Source organism: Ptychodera flava, chromosome 9, assembly GCF_041260155.1.
Source record: "Ptychodera flava strain L36383 chromosome 9, AS_Pfla_20210202, whole genome shotgun sequence".
NCBI lineage: Eukaryota > Metazoa > Hemichordata > Enteropneusta > Ptychoderidae > Ptychodera > Ptychodera flava.
This window is the reverse complement of record NC_091936.1, coordinates 18,640,716-18,666,347: the sequence shown is the minus strand read 5'-3', so window position 1 is coordinate 18,666,347 and position 25,632 is coordinate 18,640,716. Positions and strand designations below refer to the sequence as shown.

Sequence of the window (25,632 nt, the reverse complement as noted above, 5' to 3'; positions counted from 1 at the left end):
ACACTATAGTTACCTTGATGAGGACATGCTCCTGGTATGAAATTAACATCATCAATTGCTATGTCACCCTTGGAATCTGACCCCACCATGCCTTCTATGGATATTCTATAGTCTTCATAATGGTAGACAGTCTCTTGTCCAAAATGCCAGCGATTGCCCTGATCAGCTAGAATCAAAGTTACATTGTAAATGTCTGCGGTCCTTCATGCAAATTATCTTACAGTACCAGTACAGGCCACTGTTGAAAACGTATTCATTGTCACTTTTGAGGAATGCTATGGATACATATAGTTCTGCTCTTGTTCCTTTCACCCTTACCATGTTCATCCCCAATTCCTTGTAATTGGGTCCACTATGACCATCAGTAACCTACTGGCGTTGGACCAAACCACAGTGGTGAAGGGGTTATTTTAAAACTGCATTATAGTAGCACACACAAGTAGACGGTTCTGCCAAGGTCCTACTTGTCTCTCAGCATGTGGCTGTGACAGCTGATGAGGTGCTTGGGAAATGCAGATACATTGAGACTCAGGAATTCAATAATGATGGACCTGGGTTTTCGTGTAATTTAGAATATTTGCAATAGCAAGTTCAAATTTCTACGTATCAGCAAGACAGTCTTTACAGAACGGCACCTCTTCTCAAGACATCAGACTTTTGGCAAGAATCCTACTTACTCTGTCGCTTCCATATTTCCTCTAGCCGCCCTGTTGATTCTGTCAAGATGTAAATAGTCAGTGTGCCGATATCAACACCGTACATGTGATACCAGAACTGAAAACAGTCAGTGGTTCCTCCTGGTAACACCATGCTGTTAATTCTTGCCTTGTCTTCTTCACGTGTTGGTAATATATTTGACGTCTCGATGAATGCAAAGAAACCTGGTTTTTCAAGACAAAACATTCATCGATGAAAATTTAAGATGCGGCTCAAGTACACTGAGCCCATCGAAGGTGCAGTACAACATCCTCAAGGTACATTATATAATGTTCATTTATAATGAAAGACACCCAAAGAAATACACTTATTTCTGAGGAATGTTCTTGATTAAAATACCGCAAACACAACTTATTGTGTCTAGACACAAACCTTCTCCCACTCCCTGGAATATGAAACGCTTGGAAACGAAAAAGTCTCATGGCAAAAGATTTTTTAACAATAAAGAGTTCAATACAAAAAGCTGAATGGTGACTGATCCATAGTACCATGGCATAACTGTGATATGAAGTTTGTATGACTTTGGATACAACAACTGAAATATTGCTAAACCCTCCCTCCCTCCTGAATGCAATGAAATTTCTCAGTCATGCCTGTGTTTTTATTTCCCACAGCCCTCTCACTTTAGGAGAATATGGCCCAGTTTTCTTTCAGTGGCATTACATTACTTATGATGCACGACAGCCTCGTATTGTTACTGGGCCATTGTAATTCTGCGCTGTGGGGACTTACATTCCGACTCTCAAATTGTTTTAATACTTTTCTAGTCTGCTGCTTGTGGGGGCTCATTTTTAAGCTCTGGAGAAGAAACAGACTCTGAGTGTCTTAGTTTTTCAAAAGTCGAAAAATCTAACTTCCCCATAGAGTTAACACAGGAATGGCTGCCATTTTGAATTTCAAATATTAGGAAAACTTTGCACAGTGACCCCTGATGTTTATCTTTGATTTGGTATGAGAATTGTTGAAAGTGTCATTGAAGAAAATTATCTTTCACTTTCGCAGACACATACTACCATAAGCTCAATGCCAGTGTTAACATTGAGTTGGGGACTGAAGGTGAAGATTAAGCTATCAAGTATATGTAAGAATATAGCATTTATACACCTTGATCTGTGCCTGTTGTATGATCTACCTCTGGTCCTGTGCCACTAGAGGGCGTGCCGTCACTTCCACGGAGCCAATTAAAGTCATCATCTTCAGCCTGCTCCCAGTAGCAGAAATCAGTTTCAAAGTCACATTCCACTGTAAAGGTGGAAACAAAACAGAAATCTCCAGATCAAAAGCAAATCCAAAACAACTTTTAAGAATTGTAATGGGCATATACCTACACTGATGATGTAAGCCTTCTTATCATATACCTACATTCACGTGCCTGTGTAAAGCTATGGGAGAAAGCGCCCTCAGATCCATGCATTTTTTTACGTCTCACGCCCCAGCCCGGTTCCCAAATATGGGCAATCGCGTGCATTTCTGAACTATCTCGATCCTGGTTACTACACGCGTTGCTATCCGCAAACGTTCCATTCATACACAAAGCAAGCGCAAGATTAGCTAAACGTCTGCTCGCTCAGATCATAGTGGCACGTGGCGACAGTGGAGCTAAACCGGTGACATCGGCTTATATTTCTAAATTCTAGTGAAATCATGTGTATACTAAGTGCATGCCTGTTCAGAATAAATTACAATAAATTGACATCACGCTTTTGTCCTTCTTATACCTCAATTTCAGCCTAGATCTTTGTTGGGCATGTACCAGTATGCATGTTGCTCGGCGCGTTCTAGAATTCTGCTGTAAACAAATGACGTTATTATGTATGTCAGTTCGCGACGGGAAGCGGCCATGGCTTTTCTGAAAAACTGACACAAATGGCGATGAATTTTTTATATCGCACGCATTTTTATCGCCGAAACAAAGTTGAATATTATGTGAACCACATATTTATCATTCCATAAGGTATATGATAAAAACTTTACGGCCCTGATACGGCTTTTGCGGCCCTTGGTCGTACAGCACACGGGCCCTCGCACGCTCGGGCCCTTCCACCATACGACCTTGGGCCGCAAAAGCCGTATCAGGGCCGTAAAGATTATAAATGTTAGGGTACCAACAATAATTAATGGAACAGAAGTTTAGTTATTTCACCATAACATTTGCCTCTTTGCTATTGTACGTAAAATTGATTTTTTTTTAATTGATGTGTGAGTTTTATGCAACAGAATGACAAAGAAGACTAACAACAGCCGTATTGGTTGTCCTGTGTTTTGGTTCGATCTGCAGGTCAGCGTAATTTAGTGCATTAACTCTACTTTTATGTCAAACTTTCAAAAAGAAAATTTTTCGCAATTCTGCTTCAGGGAAGTACTTGTGTCAGTTTAGAAACTTGCACCTTCAGATCATTGTGGAGAACATCCTGATGAACAATGATGGTCAATAGCAAACACAATGTCAATCTCACAAAAAGATTGAAAGTAGTACATTTATAACAGATGAGACACAGAATTTGAAAGTATGGTGTCACAGATATCTTCTCGTGTACAATGCCTAAAGCTCTTATGGCCAGTGTATGATGGGTTTAAGGTAGCAACTCAGGTTCATTGTCACTTATTTTCAATCCTCATTTTCACAAAGAAGACGTGGTCACACATTCGACATGTGGTACTTTTTTTATCTGCTCGGTCACCGAAGAGTTCAGAAAATTTGTTAGTTTTTTAAAAACAGTGTGCATACGGCTGTTTTACTCAAAAACACGTGTTTTTTAGTTTTTTTACTCAAAAAAGTGTAAGTACAAATCTCCAATCGGCCTTGGTGATCTGTTTGCGGCAATCGACGGCTGGGTATACTGGGCAAAAAACAGTGTCCCGGATTTTTGAAATTCGCTTTTGTTTTCGCACAATGCACCTTCAAAGTGTCAACTTGACTTTTTTGCATAAATTATCGGCCTTTGTTCACGTTTGTCAGGATATCTTCACTTCCAGGCCCTTTATCGGAAATCTGAGACACGTTCTTTCAGATATATTCATTCACTCTCCACAGGTGAAAAATCAGGCTAGTCTGTCCAGGCGCCGCCGACTTATACTTATTTGAATAATGTACGCACTGCCAAAAACGGAACTGAGAAAATCGACGATTTGTGTAAACGACCTATGCGTCACACATTGTGACCAAGAAGTCCGACTCGCGCACTATTTTCTGCGAATTTTCTTACACCAGGACTGAGTTGAAATATTTAGAGTCAGTTTTGGGAATTTTGAATATGTTTAGGATTGCAGATCGTGTGAAAATGGAAAGAAATTATACACTGAACTGGCAAATGCTTAGTGCCAGCAGTGGGTGGTATTTACACAACAAACACAGAGGGGTACTTAGCGATTTAATCCATTTTTGGAACGTTTAACTAGTAGATTAACTGTATACTGTTGTCTCAACGGTTACAATCTGGTTACCAGAGTTCACAGTCAAGACGAAGACGTCGAAACTTGCGTAAAAAAGTCTATCCGATCGAGACTTATTGTGCTGTCGTCGCGCGATCGCGTCGGGCATTCACTCGTTCTTGACTCAAGTTGTCTACTTCCTGTCTCGCGATCGGCAATTTATGCATGTTCTTTGTGAAAAGTGATTGTCAAGTTCATGTTAGCGCCGACACTGTGCGAACGGGACGTCACTTGCTAGTTTTCCTACCTCAAGATGAGACGAACACACGTAACTCTTGACAACATAAAATGTCTGTCGTATTTTCTTAGCTTTTGCATTGCACTGCAAACTTGTCGCCCTTCGTTACGACGGGAGAGATTGACTCGTGTTATTTTTTCAAACTTTATTTATATGTGTTCTTGTACCGATTTTATCAAACTAATAATAATCACGCCGTAGCGTAGAACAGTGCAGGCTGTCATCGACAGCGTGTTCCGAGAGACAGAGTATCGACTAGTCTACAGTGGAGTCACTCGACTTGCGCAATACCAGCGCACACATAATTATTTCGGAGATTTTTACTTTTAGTCAAACTTTCGATGACTGACCTCATATAGCAAAAATTGCTAGTTTCAGCACTTCTAGAAGTTGAGCCGGGTTTGTTTTACGTTCAGTGTTGAGGTCCAGCTAGCAGCTGTGGAGTCTGCGGGTAATAGATAAGTTTAGACAACACGCACACAAGAATCATTTGTGAACCCTCGCAATTCACGTTTGACGTAATTTAATTTTTTGGTTATATTTAAAGAAAGAAAAGGTATGAAATAAAAAAATATTTGCATTTCGTTTCGAAAAATTAGCAGATCGGTGAACTTGCTCTTGTGAATCTACATTATGTGTGTATGAACTCCTGCACTGGCTTGGGTAACTCCTTGACATAAATGTCGCGTGATGTCGGGTACGGTGTTGTTCAAGGTTTCTCAGCAGACACGAAAAGACTGCACGATAGAAAACTCGAGTTTAAAAATATAAAAGAACACGATACTAACACCAAGCATGTACAGCAAGAGTGATAAAATTATCGCAACTAACAAGTTTCATCTCGCTCAGGCTAATTTTTGGACTCGGGTATGTAATCAGCATAGCCTAATATGTTCGAAAAGCAGCGTGTCAAATACTTTCATAGTTGTTGAACTGAGCACGTCTCCGTTATCATCTGCGTCCTCGGCCACATCTAGCATCTGACTCTTCACTGCATTCTTGATCGTTATTGCAGGGAGTATGAGCCAAAGTCGGACTGTCTTACATTTAAATTGACCTTTGCGCACGTTGCCGTCTTTTTCAGGTCCGCTTTTGTGGACCTCGCTTGCTTTTTCGACGGTACGGAGCGCGAGCGCCGGCTTTGGTCTGCTCGACGTGTTTGCCGTATAGTACCGATACATGCGGAGTTCAAAACGCTGAGCCTAACGTTGAAGCTAGCGCATGCGCACTATACCGCAAAGCCTATACATAATCTCTGCGTGTTTATAAAAGATATCGTGGTCGGTAATCCGCGACCGTTAAGACAAAAGGGAAATAATGGCACGCGGTGTAGCGGATAGTTTGCCATTTTAGTAATATTTCAGGAATTTCCCGGTACGATGTGCCCAACACCTTTCCTCAAAAGAAAGACCACGTGTCAGTGGTTCGAAATTTGAAATAAAAAAAAAATAGCTAAAATTGACCTTTGAACCTGAGTCGCATCGTTAATATAAGAATGCATATGTGGTCACTAGTTTTTGTTGGGAGATATATTTGGGGCCTGGATTTACAACGGCAGATTGCGGTTTGATATCACTTTTATAGTTGAAATCATAAAAAGAGGTAACAAAGGACCATTAAACCACTCTTGAAAGTTTACTTGTAATATTCCAAATCACCGACAATTTAGGGCTAATATTTCTTTTATATATTAATGATAGAGCAATGACATCAAGGAATCAGCCTATTGACTTTTGTAATGCTGAATTACAACACTTACTTGTTGGTGAATCACAAGCCCCCTCTGTGACACTGATATCATCCACTGCAAGTGTGCCTCCATTGGTTTCACCCATCACAGCCTCAAAGTGGATCTAAGCATTCAAGTTAATAAAGAACAGGGACTCAATTTCAGACAGAAGAATTTGGACATAGCAAGTACCGGTACATCACCTACTTAACCAATACATACGGACCCTACAGTTCCAAAAACCTTCGGTCGTAAAAAAAAATTTGAAAAACATTGTTACGCGTCAGTGTTGCATCAACATCAGTTTGAGACCTGTGTGCCATGCCGATATTTCTTCTTTGATGTGTTGATGAAATTGTCACACTAATAATCCCAAACAAAGCTGTATCATTAAACCTTAACAATAACAATTAACAATTAACAATACTGTACAAATACGATGAACATATTTAGTTGCCCTTCTTTTACTTTTATCAAAATGCCGAACTAGGAAGAAAAAGTACTCTGGAGACGAAGAAAAAAAACCAAAACTGTTTCAGTAATCTTATTTCAAAGTGATAAGGAGGAAAAATAAAATAAAAACAAGGAAATCGCATTCACTGGGCTCTCCTACCAAATTTCAAGAACTTGAAACAAACTTTTGTTTTTCTTTGGCATTTACATGACGATGTCACATTATCATAAATAACATTCAACCATTAGATGATCAAATGTAAAGTGACAAAAATATTGAATCTCATTGCAAGGTTTGTTTCTCACCTGCCACTGTCCCTCAAATGCAAAGGTATGGTGTGCCTCTAACCACATGTTTCTCTGAGTGTAAAATCGAGTCCACTGCAGTGTCTCCGGGAAACCCAATCTCTGTGTGTACATGTTGAGTCTGTACAAGTCTGGTCCCAGCATATGGTACCAGAACCTGACACAGTATTCCTGCTCTCCAGTGTGCGTCTGTGGGTAGGTGGTGATTCTGGCCCTTTCGTCTGGATTGGCGGCCGCTGTGTTGATGAAGATGTAGAAACCTGCAGCAAAGAATATAGATTTTGATGAGTATATGAATAATTTCGTAGACCCTGATTCAGCCCATGTTGGAGAAGTCAGCTCTGAGTTTCTGATCTACATTTCATGTACAATTACTGTATAGAGTATACCAAACTGTCCTCAGTGCCCAGTGAAATTTTTCTCATATTTTCATTGAAAAGAAAATATATTTTGAAACCATCCTGTCGTGAGTCAATTTTTACAACATCAATACAAAAATTAACTGACAAATATAATACAAAACAGTAGGCACTTTGTATTCAGCAAAAGAGAATGTACAGCAAATAGATGTATGGCCAATGCATCACCACGCAAAATTACAAAACTGGCCATACACAATATTTCATCATTTGAGTTGAACACAATAAGATCAATAAAAAGTTAGGCAGAAGTTCATGGCCAAAAAATTTGAGTGCAGCATGAAATTCATGAGGCTAAAAACATTCGTTTCAGCATGAAACTGCCTAGAATGTCACAATAAATGCTATTTGCAGCAGAAACCGTGGAGTTACCATCAAATTTGGTGTTATCATATCCTGGACCAGTTTCTGGAGATGCACCACTGCGGGAGTCGCCTAGCAGCCAATCGAATTCATCGTATCCGACACCTGCCTGCATCCAGCCACACCAACCATCTTCAAAATCACAGGTCAGCTCTGAGAGGTTTATGAAAATAAACTTTAGACAGCTAGTAGCACATTCATATAAACTGTATTAATTCAGGACAAGGCAAGTACAAAAGGGCATCAAAGTGGGAAATGGGTAATTACTCTACATTTATTGTTACATTACAGTTACTGTTTTTTTGACAAAAAGACACTCACGGTCTGCATTGGGTGGTACATCACCGGGATGACAGTTGACAAACTCAATGTGATCAACGGCAGCATCATTAGCATCACCAGTAATGGTACCAAGGACTGGGTACGATTCTATGTCAATCTGGTGTCAGAAGAAAAAAAGAGATAAAAACAAGTTTATTGATTGAAGTGGTTTAGGTGAGATTTCAAGCAGCTCATTATTTGATGGTGTTCATTCAATAACAGAGTTGGAATGAGGCAGTTTCTGCAGGCTCTGTTGAAAGGATGTCTGAATAAATATGGCAGTCCTAAATCCCTGGTTCTCACATTAGAGTTTGGAAGCAAATTGTCCATATTGTGTTAGGACTTTGTAGCTTGAATCCAGTTCATTTAATTGACTATAGACACAGCTGATAAACACCACACTCTTTAAATTATCAATACACTAGACTAGTACCCTGTTAACTGTTTTTGATCAATGGAGCACAGCATATCCACAGACTGATTATTTTGTCAATCAGTTTGATTTTGAAATCTCTGTTTGGCTTACATTTTAACATCATTACACATACACCATAATAAAGGTATTTATATTTCAATACTTATATATCAAAGACATAACCAGTAACAGGTATACAATGAAATCTCTAGAGCAATGAACGTTAAAAAAGTTCTGCCAAAAAATAGAAACCATCCAGTGGGCCAAGTTGGATTGTATTACAAATTTAGTGGAAAAGAATATATATGTTGAAAGACAACTTTATCCATATTTTGAACCAGTATGTTGAAAAGACTCAGATGGATAGAAAGTGCTTGATCCTCTGTCTGCTGGGATGAAAAATGTTAGAAAAATGTCTGAACAAATAGTATAGTATGTGTGCTGATAATAATTATCACTGCAAGTATATATATACTAACCCTGTAGCCTGCTTGATGTCCACCAAGCATAATGCGTGCTTGATGCCATTGGTTACCCTGATCTCCAGTCACAGTAAACAGCAGAGCCAAGTCTTCAAAGGTGGTTCCGTTTTGCAGGTATACAAAGATAGAACCTGTGTCTTCACCGTGTAAGTGATACCAGAAGTCCATTTCACATGCCGCACCCATGGCACCAAGTATGGGGGATTCCAAGAAGGCTCCAAAATAGAACCTGGAATTGTCACTTTCAACCAACATGTAATGGCCTGGAACAAGACAAATGAATGCAGTGATTTCACGCCAATCAATGCTAAATTATAGGCTTCAAGGGACAAAAGGAGTAACTTTTGATACTATTTTTAATAATATGTGTGGGAGGAAACAAGCAATTTGCTTCATAATCTCCCTGAAATACGATGAAATATAGACTACCGGTAATGATAGACTTGCCAACATAACTGACATGTATTGTACAAGGGATGGCATGTTATTGGTGATAGATGAATTCTAGTCTTGACTGCAACTGAATTGTGAAAAATAACAATAGGGATAACACAGGCTGTGATGACAACTTGATTATGGTAACCGGGGCTTTTGATATGATATTTAGAGTAGGACAAGAAATCATTTCACAACCAGACCAAAAATAACACAAAATGCATTGAAAGTTGTAAAATAGCTGATTGAGATTAAATGTCATTTTAAAGAAAGTTATTGATGATATACCAGTAAGCTGAAATAAATTTGAGAGTGCTATGAAAATTATCAACAAGCAACACCCTATAGAAGAGAGGTAATGCAGTAAACAAAAAGATAACAATACATTCTTTTCGTAACTTTTTGTTCAAAAGTCTATCCCAACATGTATGAAAGATGTCTGAGATGAGATATCTATAAGATTAGATTTCACTGTGTAGGAAACATGGGAAGAGTCTGTGTGAGATTTGTTACAAGAATTTTCCTGTGGTTGAATTTAATACTTCACTTGTTCGATGTCTTTGCCTGGCTATCACACTCTTCTATATCATCACAGAAGCACATGTACTACAGTGAATTGGACTGAAATAATGACTTCAACATATGAAACCAAAGAGTTGAGTATCTTGCTTGTGGCAAAATATGAGTTACTTTTGTGTAGGTGCGTGTACGTTGGAGGGATTTTTGACCGTTATAAATTCAACTGGATTACATCAGGCCATATCAAATATGTCCTCTTTGTACCAAATGGTTGTAATGAGAGAAAACCAACCTTCATCATTGCCGGTGGCATCAGTTTCCGGTGCAAAGATGGATTCTGAACTTCCTGCCTGGAAGTGCTCCCAACTGTACTGACCGTTACTATTGTCAAACCATCCACACTGACCATCCTCAAAGTCACATGTACCTGCAAATGACCAATTAATAAACCAGTTGATTTGAAGTATTTGACTGAGGGAATGATTCAGTGCAATAGATAGACAAAGAACCATGTCTCAATGAATAACTATTGTCAAATATTGTGAACAAAGTAATAACGTAATACATCAACTGAGAGTATTTCATCATATTTAGTTGATGTGATTCCATGTGTGCAAATTGCATTGATTTCATTTCCTTGGGAGAGCGGATGCTGCCTCTTTTTGTGCGGAATAGCAAGGATATTCTAGAAAACAAACTGATGTGATCTTGCATTGATGTTAGATGTGTCCAGTTGAATTTTTTTACGAACTAAGCCAAGGACAAATAAAACAGCCATCTTATAGATTGTAGCCCTGAGGAATAGTACAATTAACAGTTTGCACCTGAAAGAGGTACGTGTTTGGGATCTCACAATTGGGTGTTCAGTGTAACACAACATATATCAGAAATGAGTGGAACAACAAACAAGAAATCATAGCACATCCATAAAACATAGAAAGCATTGGTCGGCTATGCTTTAGGGAACTTGTCCAAGTTCCATTCTCAATGCTGGTTGGAATCTAAAATTGGTGACCCAAGCGCCAGCAATGTACAGAATGTAAGCTATATTGCAGCAAAGCTAACCTCAAATATCTCGGCAACAAAGCTTCTTTTAAAGACGTTTTACTCACCACATACACTCTCATCTGAGTTGTCACCGCAGTCATCTTGGAAATCACAAACCAAAGACTGATCAATGCAGTTTGCATTATCACAAGTGAACTGTTCACCACAGGGGTTTGGTTCAGGAGATGGTGGTGTGACTACGGGTAGACCAACCAATGTTACAACACAGTCTGGAGTGAATGAGATGTCATCAATGGCAATGTATCCATCCATACCAGAACCAACGATGGCTTGGAACAAAATCTGTTCAGAAAAGAAGTAAATGTGTTTAATTAAAGTGTGAAACTACCTACTTATAAAACACATATCATCATAACAATATTCTGCTGACTCACAGGTCAGAGGTCAAACCCTCAAACCCTCAAACACACTTGAACGAAATTGTATGGCCCACTAGTCAGGAAGTCCATCACATTGGCATGGCAAGAATGAAGTTTTGTGGGTCCAGACAACATTTTGTATTCATCACTAGTAACACAAGGAGTTGTCAAGGTTAGGTCAGGGATACAGTACATACCTAAAGGCCCCTAACAACATCCCTATTAGATCACATCTGAATGTTAGTAACCACTAATTCTCACTTGTGCCGACTGGCATATGACAGATTTCTGACCACCTACCTGCCAGTTATCATTGCTGTTCACCTGCACCTCTACTCTGTGCCAATAGTCTCCACCATTGCCAGTGGCAGTAAAGACAATGTCATCAGGGTTGATGTAACCTTCATATGGACGCAGATACACATTAAGTGTTCCAGCACTGGTACCCAGCATATGATAGTAGAATCTTAACTGTGAAGGGAAAAAAATATCAAGATAAAAATATTGAAGAAAGATTGACAACTGCCCCAAATCACTTGCGCGTGACCATGAGATTGGTCTTCAAAACTAAGAAATGAACAAATCTTGTGTTCACCGTGTTGAGAAACCTTCTAAAGGAAGTACAGTTGCCCTCTCTAAAATATAAATGACCATGAAAATGATGACGCTGCATTATCAGAAGGGATGCATGACCACTAAAAAACCAAGCTGGAGGACGCCCTTTACCAGGATACTGGTCCTTTGGACTATGAAACATTAGACGGCTTTGCCGACCCTTACTCTGTGTATGATTTGGTGGTTGTAAAGTTAATGTTTGTGTTTGACCGCTACACAATCCCAAGCCAAATAAATGGTATGACTGCAAAACAATCTCTCTGAAGACTATGTTAAGACTTCTTAATACAGACTTGAATATATCAAATTTTGAGCAAAATAGTTTTTTTGGGATTGAAGCAACTTACATGGCAGTTGTCATTTTGTGTTGGCACGTAATTTTCACTTCTGAAGAGGGCCATATCACCAGCTCTACGTGGAAGACGAGTATCGGCGTAGACGTAGTGACCAGCCGCTGTACGAGTGGTGTGATCGCGCCCTGGTCCTGTGTAAGTTCCCAGCAAGCCTTGCTTTCCACTCTCACGCCACCAATCAAATGTAGCGTACTGTGAGTCAGGCTGGCCTCCATTGTGATAAATGCGTTTTAAATCACACCAGTATTCATTGCCAGGTTGTTCAAAGTTACAGCCTGTGTAGTCATCTGTCAAATATGCAAAGTACTAATGTTTAGATTTGAGTCATGAGTTTGCACATTTACAAAACCGTTACTTTTGATCAATGACATTATGGCTTTTCGTAGTTACTGTCTTCAAACAAAATCCTACGGATGTGTTTTTACCAACTGTTGCTATTGTACAAAACATACGGCAATTACAGTACCCACATTCATTTTATGTCTACTTCATACAAAAGTTTCATTTGTTTCAGCATTTTCTGATAGAGGCCGAACCATTGCTAAAACACACTGCTGATCCGCTGCTGCAGATTATGAGTCAATAGGAACAGCTTTTGGCTCTTGGAACACTGTTTAGAGAAACAGAGATGAGTTCTACGTATGATGTCGTGGGTCACGAGGGGATCAGAGTTCAAAGGGTTGACAGCACAATTTGACAGGTTATTATGTGTCTGTAAAACAGATACAGACGGTGCACATTTAATGTTTACCATTCCACACAAAAAACCTGAAAGCAGGATGTTTTCACTTAAGGTAGAATGCACCTCGGGACAGATATTTGGACTCTGGAACTTTTACAATGCTTTTCCGATTTACCACTTGAGAGAGTTCATTTTAAAGCTCTTCATATACGACAACTTTTCACCATCTTAGTTTCTTGAAAATCGAAAAACCTTATGTTTCTCCACAGAGTGAGCACAGAAATGGTGACCATTTTGAATTTTCAGTATCGGTAAATCTTGGGTAATTTGTTTCTGTAGTACCAAAATTTGCACGGTGACCCCCAATATTTATTCTTGAGTTTAAAAGAAATGGTTCAATTATTCCTAGAGGAAAGTTTGAGCAAAAGTTGAAGTCTTTCAATTGTGAGATGAATACTATATGTACCTTAATAAGAGTTATCTATTGCTAATAATAGAAAGAGCAATAGAGGGACTGTGATGCAACCTAGTCGTTTAAATCTCTTTAAGGTTTTCAACAATCACCCATTGATAACCATGGGTTTAGGCAAAACCATCTTTAAGTTAGTGAGAGTGTTAGAGAGTGTGGTAAAATCTAAAGCAAGATACATGTACATAAAATGAGCCATGCCCTACATGAAGTATAATTGCATTGAAATGTTCAAAAGGACATGCCATGAGCCACACAATGACAATACTGATGACAATAAGTCCATACCGCAGTCTCTTTCATCCGATCTGTCTCCACAATCATCAGCCTCATCACAGAGTTGGTTTTGTTCAACACAGCTTCCTCTATCACAGCGATACTGACCAGCCTCACACTGCTCCTTGATTTCTGAAAATGATGGAAAAAATGAATCACTCTGAATGAACCAAAATAAACTATTTTATGTTGTTCACAAAAAAAAAATTGATGTCAGTGAGCAATGGTTGATCATCAGCTGACAAAATATACACTAGCATGCTTACTTGCTATAGCAGATTGAGAAAAATATACAAAAATGCTGACTTGTTATGGTGCAGATTGAGATTGTGAATTTGTCACTAAATATATAGCAATGCACATATGACATCTGGTGTTACCAACAGAAATTTGGACATATTTTTTCTTTGTGTGCCCGTTGGTCTTTATGAAGTTTGGGGTTAGATACTCCAGTAGTTGACTTAGTACAATGCTAATCTTAACATTAATGGGTACCGTAACAAATTACAAACTTCCCCATACTTGTGAGATTACAGTCTTAAAAGTCTCATCGATATTGGGATTTAGCCGAGCGGTTTTGTCTGTAGCTTTCTCTGCTAGGTGATTGGGTACCGTACATTGTGAGTTCGAACCCGATTGAAACCATCGTATTTCATACAAATATTTATTTTTTCATGTTAGTGATAGAAGTGTAGTGTTTAGACTATGAATGACCCTTTTTAGCACTTTGTTATAACAAACTACTACCAGCTGTTTTTCTGACCTTGACATTGGGACCACAACGAGGGAACAGTGTCATCTTCTTGTAAAAGAGAAGTGGGCAAAATATCCAATACTTCCCAGCAATAAAATCTTTGATAAAATGTCTCATTAATTAATTACTTTACCTTTAAATATTAAAAAGAAGATTTAGATATATCAATAGGATTTTTTTCCTGATACCAGAAATTGGATATTGAAAAGCTTTGGACATGGGCTTGTCTGTCACCATTATCCATGAATGAAAACATCATCCCTAACACTATTAACAAACTTAGAAAAAATCATTGACCAGGGAAAATGTACAGACTTGCTTAAGGAGATTGACCGAATGTAGGCTATACAAGTGTTTCACAACATACAATTTTGCAACTTCGGCAGGTAAATTTTTACAAACCTGGCATCTGGCAGTATGCCATCTCAACATCATCAATGGCAATGTCACCATACACACCAAAGCTTCTAGAAGCCGAAAACATGACCTGAAATCAAAAGGCATAGCATTGTCATGTCTTACAATATTCACTGGGAAAACCCGTCATTTGTTGTTGTTGTCAAGTTAAAGCCCAAATAGCTGCGAATGTGTAATAAACCAATCCTAAAATATCCTCAGTTTTCCTAGAGTTTTCTGTGAATAAGACTGATAAAGCGTATAACACTGTCATAAGTGTCAAAAGTGGCATGTAAATTCAAATGTTTTAACATCATTTTAGATTTCTCGCCATTTTCAAAAACCAATCATGTGACAGAGAAAATAAAGATTACAACAACGAAATGTTGGCCATCAAGTGTTATACATTCAAGTAAATGGCATCATGCTTGTTTCTTTTATGATCACGATGTGTATGTGCAGAAAATACTGCATTTTTTGCACTTTATCTTGGGGGCCATTTTATGTGTGCAGCACCATTTATTATTTAAAGCCCCAGTAATGCTAACTTTTGATGATTTTTTCATTATTTTTATTTTATAAATCAATTGCAACTTCTTATTCTACTCCCCAAAGAATGTTGAAACACTCACTATTTAGCTTGTCAACTTAGCGTCTATATGTGTAAAATGCATGGTTATTGTTTACATTTGAATTCTAGTCCGGACAAGAAGTCAGTTTTCAACAATAACAATGCAGTTTACAACCATAGGGGCTGAGTTGACAAGCTGGATACTGTGTATGTCAACATTCTTTGGGGAGAAGAACAAGGAATTATGGTTCACATTCAAAATAAAAATGGTGAAATTATCATCAAAAGTTAGCATTACTGGGGCTTTAACCTGTTAAAATGCGTGGGCATGGTCCAAATCAGCAAGCCGAGATACTTCTATACATGTCCTTCAGCTAGCACATTTACGAGAACCAACTTTGTTTTGAAAATAAAATCATGAAAAAACTGCTGCATAAAATTTGCAGCTATTTGGGCTTTAAGTACATTTACATATACATTTTTTGTACTTAAGATGAATTTTTTCTATTACACTATTAATCAGCACAAATTTAAGAGAGAGAGCAATTTTAATGATTAAAACAGTGACACTATGTCAGTAATTGCAATCTACTATTCTTTAAATGTCAACTTTTTTTTTCATCAATTTGAAACTAAAGATCACATCAGTAGAACTTCCTGTACACGGTTCATCCTTGCCAAACTCATCTTGTTCAAATTGCATTTATCTCTGATGTTAAGACTCTGAAAGCTCATATGGTTTGTCAACATACAAAATACACCAAATGACAAGTCATCGTTGATGACACAGTCCCCGCTTGTCTGCTTGGTTATAATCTTTGGTGTCTTGGTTGCTGTGGAATGACCTTGATGCGTCCATTGACATTAAAAACTTGCGACAGAAAAATCTGTGTGAGCACGAACTGAATTCATTCTTATTCTGTTTTGCTCTTTATGTATAAAAAATGGTATTTTCTGTTCTGGTCTGTCTCTGTGACAAGTTTTTTTTTCCAAATTTGAACAAAATCAGTTCACAGATATTTGATTTATGGTTCAAAGACATGAAAAAATCGCAAAAAATGTGGCTGCCTCGCGGCCATATTTTAGCGTTTCGCAAAATAACTTGACGTGCATATCTAGGTCACAGTGCTTTGCCTTTGTGCCAAGTTTGAACAAAATCAGTACATGGATATTTGAGTTATGGTTCAAAGACATCAAAAATCGCAAAAAAAAATGGCCGCCTCGTGGCCATATTCGATCGTATCACTAAATAAATTGACATGCATATGTAGATCATAGTGCTTTCCTTTTGTCTCAAGTTTGAACAAAATCAATACACAGATATTTGAGTTAATATTCAAAGACATGAAAAATCGCAAAAATATGGCCACCATGCGGCCATATTGAATCGTATCGCAAAATAAATCGATGTGCATCTGTAGGTCATAGTGCTATGCCTTTGTGCCAAGTTTGAACAAAATTGGTTCAGCAGTGTCTGAGAAACTGTTGATGACGGACGGACAGACAGATGGACAGACGGACGCACGGATGGATGGATGGGACCCAATCTATAAGTCCCCGCCGGACTTCGTCCTCAAGGACTAAAAAGGAATCCAAATTGTCAAGTTTCTACATTTTTCATTACAACTACCAGCGCTATTTACTCACCATAAAGTTTGCATTAACTCGGCCGATCTGAACTACACCGAGTTGCCACTCATTGCCTTGGTTACCATTGAGATGCCAAAAACGGCTTGAGACAGTGTTTTTAACGATGAACACATCCAGGAATCCAATGTCTAGAAGGAAAATGTATAACAATTTGTGCTCTTTTTCCTCTGAAGTATATGTATTAGATTCCTGAATTTAGCTCAAAGTGAACAGAGGTTATTCATAGGGCAAAGGTGAAAGGCAAGCAGGTCAACTTTCTGTTTGTCCGGTTTGGTGTTGTGAGCAGATTCAACATACAATTAAATGGAAATATGCAAATCAAGCATTATCATAGGTACAATTCAACAATAGCATTGATCGCAATTTCAGGTTTGTTACTAAATATAGCTGCACGTGTGCAGCATCAGACAATGCTGCCTAAAATTCAGACAAATTTTATTGTTTGTTTCACGGCTGTTGCTGCAGCTTGTAGTCTGAGCCATAAATGACGTTTAGAAGCCACTGTAACACTAGCAGGTTTTATTTTCGTCATTTATGCGAAAATGTGGACAAATATTTATTCATGAATATTAATGAGAGAGAAAAAATGACGTCATTTGCGACCAGCGCTATTGAACAAAGTTTCAGAAGGATTTGATGAAAGGTTACCATTTCTATTTGGGACAACATCCAAAGCTTGTTTTTACTAATTTTCATTACTAAAGCACCAAGGAGTTCACGATTACATCTTTTGAAGCAGAGATTATCTTACAAAGGCTTGCAAATTATACAGCTCAAAAAATTTCCATCTGCTGGTGTTTACATGCTACAGTAGGTGCCCCTCAAACAGTAAATAATTTGAAGTCATGTTTTAAACTCACCCTGTCCATACATGTGATACCAGAATATCATCTGACAATCCGGACCAGTCTCTTTCAACAATCCACCTCTGAGTACAGCTGTACTCAGTGCATTGCCTTCTTGGGCTTCTACTGCCATGTACCAACCTGTTAGGAAAAACAATAGTGCCATGATTACGGAACAGATAGAAGGGTCTGTACCTATAGAGACCTGTGGCTGTCTGTAACTACCTATAACCACCTTTCATAACAATGTACCAACCTAAGTTGAGAAAGCAGTTTGACTATAACTGAAAGATATAAAGTACAGTGTATGTTATAGAAAAACTAACCACTGATAACAAATTGTAACCACTAGTGACAAACTGTAACTATTGTTTAAGAGAAAAGTGATATGTCATGCCATCATGATATACCAACATTTTTTTCGTTTCTCTTTCTTTCACGACAGCAGATGTCATCCATATCGTACCTTTTCACACCATTCCCCTGTACACAGGCCCAACCCCCATACAAACAGTAGGTGTGTAATAAGACTCTGATTTTGGAAGGACTGATACTACTATAATTGAACTGTAGAATGTAACACAGTTTGGTGGTCTACAAACTGTACTGACCATATTCAGTTCCCAGGGTGTGATCATACTGTGGTCCAGTCTGTGAGGTCTCTGTACCATTCCTGTCTCTGACCCAAACATAGGCGCTGTCCCGACTCATGTCCTCATAGCCACACTGACCATCTTCAAAGTCACATTCACCTGGTAAAATGATAACAGTCCAATTGAATTTATTCAGACCATCAAGTTTTCGTCTAACAGTATTCTGATATTTTCAACTTTGTGCTTGCTTCTATAATTCATCACAAAACAGTAGAATATCTGCTTTACAACAGCAGCAAGCATGCTGCAATAGATCAAGACCTGTTTTCACAGTGAAAGTTTCTAGGATAACTTTACAGGTATTAGCTACTGCAAAGGAAATTGCAATTTTTGAATTTACTATTTTCAATCACTCAGTCCGTGCAAAGGAACATCGCAACAGTTCATAAAAAAAAGACACTTAGTCTTACCGCATTCAAATTCATCAGATCCATCTTCACAATCTTCCTCCCAGTTACACACATACTGGAAATCTACCTCGGTCCCATCACCACACACATGTGGTGGGGGCATTGTGGGTGCTGGGCAGATACCAGGCACAGTGAAGGTGTCGTCAAGGGCGATGTCACCTTGTCCCAGAATTCCCTCGCCAATTGTTCCTCTCATTATGATCTAGTTTATGACAGGATGAATTCAGAATAGAAACAGGCAAATCAGATGGTACTTGGGCAGGAAGGCAAAGTAAAACAAACACAACAAAGAATCTCTAGCTGTTTAACTCTTTCATCCATAAAATCACATTTACAACCCTTTTCATTCAAACTCTGTGAAAGTGCATCAGAACGACAACGAAACCAATATCGGTCAACATTTTTTAGGCACCTTGTGTCAGAAAAGTCTGAATGAGGTTACAATTTTAATAATCCTGAAGCTAAGCACACAAGGTAAATATTATGACATTTGTATATTTATGTGTAGTCTAGCAATATCGCCAGAGTAATCATCTGAACGGAAACCACATATAGACTTTATGACACAGTGCAACTTAAAATATAGTTACCTACCTCAATTTCGTTGCAGTTCTGATCAGTACTTTTACATGATTTGGGTGAAAATGGTTGTATGGTATGTCTATCGACAGCATTTACACAATGTTTTCTATGAAAGAATTTCACCTCTTTCATCCCCAATTCCCTAATAGGGTCCATCCATTCTATTCTATATAATGGGGATGTACCACAGTGAAGGGTGAAAGGGGTAATACACCATACAGTTAAAAATGATCAAAACAATAATTTTAATTAGACACTGAGACAAACTGTCAAAACATATGTGTCTATATCATTCCTTCATTAACCCTTTGAGCGCCAATGTCAATTTTTGTCACCCTTATAAAAATATACCTCAGTCAATTTTTGTCAAATTTTTGCCAAAATGTTGATAAAAAACTGTGGCCAATGAAATGTTATGTTCATTTGGTCAAAAATTATCAGAAAAATTATAGAAAAGTTTGTAAAAATTGGCAATTTTGGTAGGAAAAAATACAGCACTCAAACGGTTAATTCATACTTTAACAAATCTCTGAGGGATAGAAACTAATGACCTGCTACAAAGTTATCCACACCCTTCTCCAGGCCAAAGTATGCAAAATCAGCATAAATATCAGCGCACCCAAAGAATTGCTGTGGCACACACTGGCTGTGACATACATACAGGTATTCATTATCGATCAAGTCAGCAAAAATTACTGTGTGTGTGTAAAGCTGTGTCCTGCTGACAAGAAAAGTCTGTGAAAATCATTTGAGGGGATTTCAAGTGTCATTCTGTTGAAGCACATCATATCGAAATGTGATGTTTTACTGGTTTTCATCAACTTGACAGATGAATCTGCTGGGAAACGTTTTGAAAGTTGACTTTTTGATGGTGGAAGTGTGAAGAATTTAGGAGAAAAATGTTTTGGAGGCTCTTCTTTGACGTATTGATCTGCAAGACTTATCAGTGAAGACACATTGCAGAGCATGATTTGTTTAGGTTTTGATTTTTGCTTTAATTTTATTACAAAAGAAAAATCACAACAAATAAAAATAATTTTGAGGTATATTATCCATCACTGGTTATCAACAAGAAGGTGAAAAATCTTGACAAGATTGGATAAAACAATTTTTAACCATGCACTAAAAGGGAATTTAAGATGAAAGTAACACTTACCACGAAATATGAACTTGAAGTGATGACTTCTGAATGGAACCTCCACACATCACCTTGGTTACCACTGATCTCCCATATCACATACTCAGGATTGGCGCCGTATTCTTCTTCTCTCTCTTCACGCACAATCACCTTCAAAGATAAAACAGAATTTTATATCCTTGTTAGCTTATGACAGAAACTACTGTAGGCTGGTTTTGGTACAAGATGATGTCAGAATATATCCAAGATTGACGGACAGATGGACATTTTCAGTCCTTCCATTCCTCTTTGAGTCATCTGTCTGTTCATCCTTTCATCAAGATATCCATCCATCCATTCCCCCTCCCTCTCCCATCTCCATCAATCTCTCCTTCCATCCAGTCCTCCCTCAATGCCCCCCTCAAACCCTCCATCAATCCAGGTATCCACCAACCTAACCAGTCACTTAACCATCTATCCATTCACACATTCATAATTTACCTGCTGACGCACCACATTCGCACTTACAGATATGGCATATGGAAACTATCAGAAATCATACACTTATCAAGTCAATACTTTCACTAATACTGACTTAACCCTTTGCCATAATTAATCTCATTTTGATCTTGATTCTTCACCGAAAGGAAAGGAAAGCCATGGTCTGTCATTAGACTTTGCCATCAAACAATACTGCAGACTGACGTAATAATTGGGGTTTTTTGGACTATACAAAACACATTATCCTGATCTCACCTCTAGTTTTCCTGTGTTACTTCCATACATGTGATACCAGAATCCAAAGCAACGAGTGCCGGGTTCAAAGGATTCCGAATAAAGCATTGCAGTGTGACCGGCCAAGTCAGTCAAACCCGTATCCAACAGCATGTAGAAGCCTGCAGATTAAGGAAAGACATGAACTACCTCATCTTGAAGGTATACAGTCACCTGTAATCTAAATATGCCCATATATGGTCAAAGGGGCGTTCCTTGGTATTCAAAAAGCCCATTTGAGGGCGCTGTTTTTAAAATACGGCCACCCGCTTAAAATCTGTGATTGGTTAGATTTTCTCTTTCCATGGTAACTGTGGCAAAATTGGAACAGGTGACAGTATACCTTTAACGAACAAGAATGAAATTGCAATGAATTTCTTGGATGAGAAAATCAATAATATACATAAGACTTTTTTGTTATTTTTTTTTAAATTAATAAAATGTGGTCTGCAGTTTTTACACTGACAAGAGCTAGGTCAGCTCCAAGTCATAGGACCAACTCTATAATATGTTTGATGTTGAAGGTCATGAGCAACTTCTTAGTTTTAATTCAGGACCTACAAAATGATGTGTTGCAATTACAATGGATCTTTTGGGTGCAAGTGTTCATTCGGATGTCAGTATGGATAAGTTAACATGCAAATGATTAGAGTTACATGTACATACCATCTTCTGTTCCCAGTGTGTGGTCCTTTGAGGGTCCACTCAGATCCAGGAAACCATAGAAACTGGTGCTGCCACTGTATCTGACCCAATCCATGTTATCCTCTCTCGGGGAGTTAGACCAGGTACATGTGCCGTACTCAAAGTTACAAGTTCCTGAACGACAACGCATTTTTTTATTAGTTGTCAATGAATCCACACATTTTGTTGAGAGTAGTAAGTGTTAGCATTCAAAAATAATCAAAACTTGATAAATCATCTTTACTTTACCATGACTGGAAATGAAATGGGCACAGCTGCATTAGAACATTAGCCCGACATTGAACATTCTATAAATATCATAATCGTTGGGGGTCAAGCTGCTTCACAAACTATGAATGGGCCAAATCAGCATGTAATGTCTTAATGACCAAGATTGCGTCTAGTATATTACAGCAGCACCTATACCGGTCAATGTAATGGAATTTCTAAACTTAAACAACCAGCCCTACAAAAATATGTGTGCTTTGTTCTATCATATTGTTTCATTGAGTGTGATAAGCCTTGCAATAGGGACAGTTGTGAGGTGATTCGTGTGAAAATGTAAACCGTGTTTGGTGATGATTTTCTACATTGTAACTTGTGTTTCTTTTGAGAAGTGACACTTTGTATGAAAGTATGGACCAACATTGCAACCTACCATCAATCATGCAAGGTCCATCGATCAGCTCAACATCATCAATGGCTATATCTGCTGTACCATCAGCCATTACTGCTTCAAAGACAACTTCATATTCTGCCGTGGTGGTAAAGTCAGCCGTTGCCGAATGCCAGAACTCTCCCGCATGACCGTTTTCACTCCAGAGAGCGTTTCCAAGTTCACCATTTTCCTTGATGTACACGGATAACGTGCCAACGTCTGAGCCTGATGGATGATGAGGAGTTGTACAGTGTGACAACACAGATTAATAATTTATATGTATTTCTCTCATCATTACAATGGATTCACATCATGGACACGTCTCTTTAAAGTTGTCCACACTGATTGGTCAACATACCCAAATTTGCACAATTTGGGCTAATTATCCAATTTGCATTAAATTTTCATTTTATTTCTGTGTCCTAGCTTTTTTCAACAGTCTTGTGGAATCTTGAGAATAAATTAATTATTCTTCTGCTTCATAATCAATTAATGCTGTGGTACGACTAACCTTTTCCAATCCTAATTTATACATGGCTAATGAATGTGACAGAACCAAAAACGACAGTAAATGGGAAAAAATCCATACCAACAAAAAGATTTATTCACACTCTTCACTCTGTATCAAGGTGTGAAATACTCCATTGTTTTCTTGAAGCGAGTAGATTGTATGAATTTTAATCTCACCTCTCATATGATACCAGAAATGAATACACTGGAAGTATGTTTGTGGATAAACTGGGCTCAATAGTCTAGTCGTATCTCCAACATTACGGTCAGTTCCGCTGGCATACATATAGTGACCTATGACAGACAATGCATGCGTGATTTATAAATCATATATTAAAGTGATGCCACAGCCATTCTTGTACATGTGGGTAGAAATACACCTTGGACATAGATACTTGAACTCTAAAATTTTCGCAAAACCTTTCTAGTCTCCACTTGTTGCAAGCTTCTCTTGAAGCTTGTTGAAAAACAAAGTTTTCTTTGTCTCATTTTCGTGAAGATCAGACATTTATTTTTTTCCGTAGATTAAAGACAGGGCCATTTTGTATTTCAAGTGTCTAAGTAAATGTTAGGCAACTTGATGTTTGGCTAGGGTCAAAATGTACATGCCGACCCCTGATTTTTATTCTTGATTTTGAAGTTTTCGCGAGGAAAGTTTGAGCAAAAGTTCAACTCTTTCAGTTTTAATGAGTGTATAAGGTTTCTGGCCAGCAGTAAGGCATTAGACTATCACTTCCACATTAATACACGGCATATTCTCAAAGATATCTAAAAAGCCTCACAGGCAAATAGATGGACATATTCAGACAATTCCTTTAGAAGTATGATACACTGTGCAAAGTTGCCATATACATTTACGTCCGACATTAACAAAATTGGGGAGAAAAGACTGAACACACACACACATATGCTACAACAAAGAATACACCCAATTTCAAACACTTACCATAAGCTGTGCCATATGTCTTGTCAAAATCTGGTCCAGTGCCTTCACCGTGTTCAGCAGAATTTCCGCTTCCACGTATCCAGTCAAAGTCCGGAGTGTCTTCCAAATCCTGACGGTAGCCACAAATATCCGTACTTTCAAAGTCACAGTAAGCTGTCATGGTGAGGAGTAGGAGAAACACAATCCATGATTAAACAAACAAAATACCGTAAAAATAAATTGATGAAAAAAAAAAGTGTATGGATCTACCCTGGAATTGGGAAACTTGATATCCCTACTAAATATTTATCAAGCAACAAAGCTACCGGTACTGACAAATGATCGGTTTGATCAATTACAATCAGGTATGATCAGTTTATGTTGTAACTTGTGCAAAACATTGCCAATATTTGAAATTCATATGATGAATATCCCTATACATATTTTGAAAAAATATCTTTCTTTTGATGCAATTGCAGAAGTTGTATAAATGCTCAACAGCAGTAAATACGTTTGGTTGCATACAACGATAGCAACTGGTATGAAATCCCCTTTATGACAAATTCAGGAAAGTTAGGTTGATTTTGCCCACTTTCAACTATATGGAAAGTCTTCAAAGGCAATGGCCTATTGATATTGTTACTCTGTCTTAGACTAGTATTAAGTTCAATCAACCTCCTACAATAAAAATTTTGTGAATTTTTCACAGAATTTAAATTCTGTGAATTTTCCAAAGAATTTAGAGCATCAAGTCAAGTTGCATTGCATAGTCAACACAAAGCATACAATACACATATACACTTGTCTTCATGTCACTGAGAATCAACACTGCATACATGTAGTTCATGCCTTTACTGTAAAAGTACACTCACAGAAAGAAATGCCACAACATTGACAAAGTCGGTTTCAAAGGAATTTATTAGGAACCGTGGCTTACCTAGAGGTGGGCATTCTCCATCTAACACTGCGATGTCATCAATAGCAATGTCACCCTGGAACTGTTGACCCGCAATCGCCTGGAACACCAGATTGATATTCAGGCTTTCATCCACATGAACTTGACCGTACTGCCACTCATGACCTTGGGTTCCTTCCTTGACCCAAATGGGATCACCTGTCATTAAAATATGTGAAAGAGGACGTAGGTAGAATTCAAATTTTTGGTAAAATCTTTTTCCACATACATGCATCAATGCGCATGAGACCATTGGACAATGCTACAATAAAAAGGTGTAATAATCCCGTAGGGGATTGTACTTGAACATGGACAAGTTATTGCTCATGGCATTATCATGATAGTATGTACTGATGGAAGGAACACATGGGTGTACCACTATAACTAAGTGTTGATGTCAGAATTAGCTCACTATGCACTGTGTTGCAAAAAAGTACTAAGTAAATCACACCAGGAAATACAACAGATACTACCGGTATAGAAATAACAGGCAACAT

The 25,632-nt window shown here is 38.2% G+C and overlaps 1 protein-coding gene across 1 annotated transcript in view; it reads right to left on the bottom strand.

Moving 5' to 3' along the window:
* The window catches only part of LOC139141195 (MAM and LDL-receptor class A domain-containing protein 1-like), a 62,387-nt gene that overhangs the window by 9,506 nt on the left and 27,249 nt on the right, over positions 1-25,632 (bottom strand). Inside the window, exons 28-52 of the mRNA XM_070710819.1 lie at positions 25,118-25,294; positions 24,202-24,354; positions 23,433-23,549; positions 22,746-22,970; positions 22,070-22,222; positions 21,386-21,525; positions 20,669-20,800; positions 18,931-19,132; positions 18,479-18,619; positions 17,883-18,008; positions 17,020-17,150; positions 14,808-14,892; positions 13,664-13,783; positions 12,219-12,511; positions 11,557-11,727; positions 10,942-11,179; positions 10,122-10,256; positions 8,873-9,138; positions 7,979-8,096; positions 7,667-7,810; positions 6,876-7,135; positions 6,147-6,240; positions 1,822-1,959; positions 678-881; positions 14-166 (exon numbers count right to left, since the gene is read on the bottom strand). Of these exons, the coding sequence (XP_070566920.1) occupies positions 14-166; positions 678-881; positions 1,822-1,959; positions 6,147-6,240; positions 6,876-7,135; positions 7,667-7,810; positions 7,979-8,096; positions 8,873-9,138; positions 10,122-10,256; positions 10,942-11,179; positions 11,557-11,727; positions 12,219-12,511; positions 13,664-13,783; positions 14,808-14,892; positions 17,020-17,150; positions 17,883-18,008; positions 18,479-18,619; positions 18,931-19,132; positions 20,669-20,800; positions 21,386-21,525; positions 22,070-22,222; positions 22,746-22,970; positions 23,433-23,549; positions 24,202-24,354; positions 25,118-25,294 (4,116 nt within the window). The remainder of the gene's footprint in view (positions 1-13; positions 167-677; positions 882-1,821; positions 1,960-6,146; positions 6,241-6,875; positions 7,136-7,666; positions 7,811-7,978; positions 8,097-8,872; positions 9,139-10,121; positions 10,257-10,941; positions 11,180-11,556; positions 11,728-12,218; positions 12,512-13,663; positions 13,784-14,807; positions 14,893-17,019; positions 17,151-17,882; positions 18,009-18,478; positions 18,620-18,930; positions 19,133-20,668; positions 20,801-21,385; positions 21,526-22,069; positions 22,223-22,745; positions 22,971-23,432; positions 23,550-24,201; positions 24,355-25,117; positions 25,295-25,632) is intronic.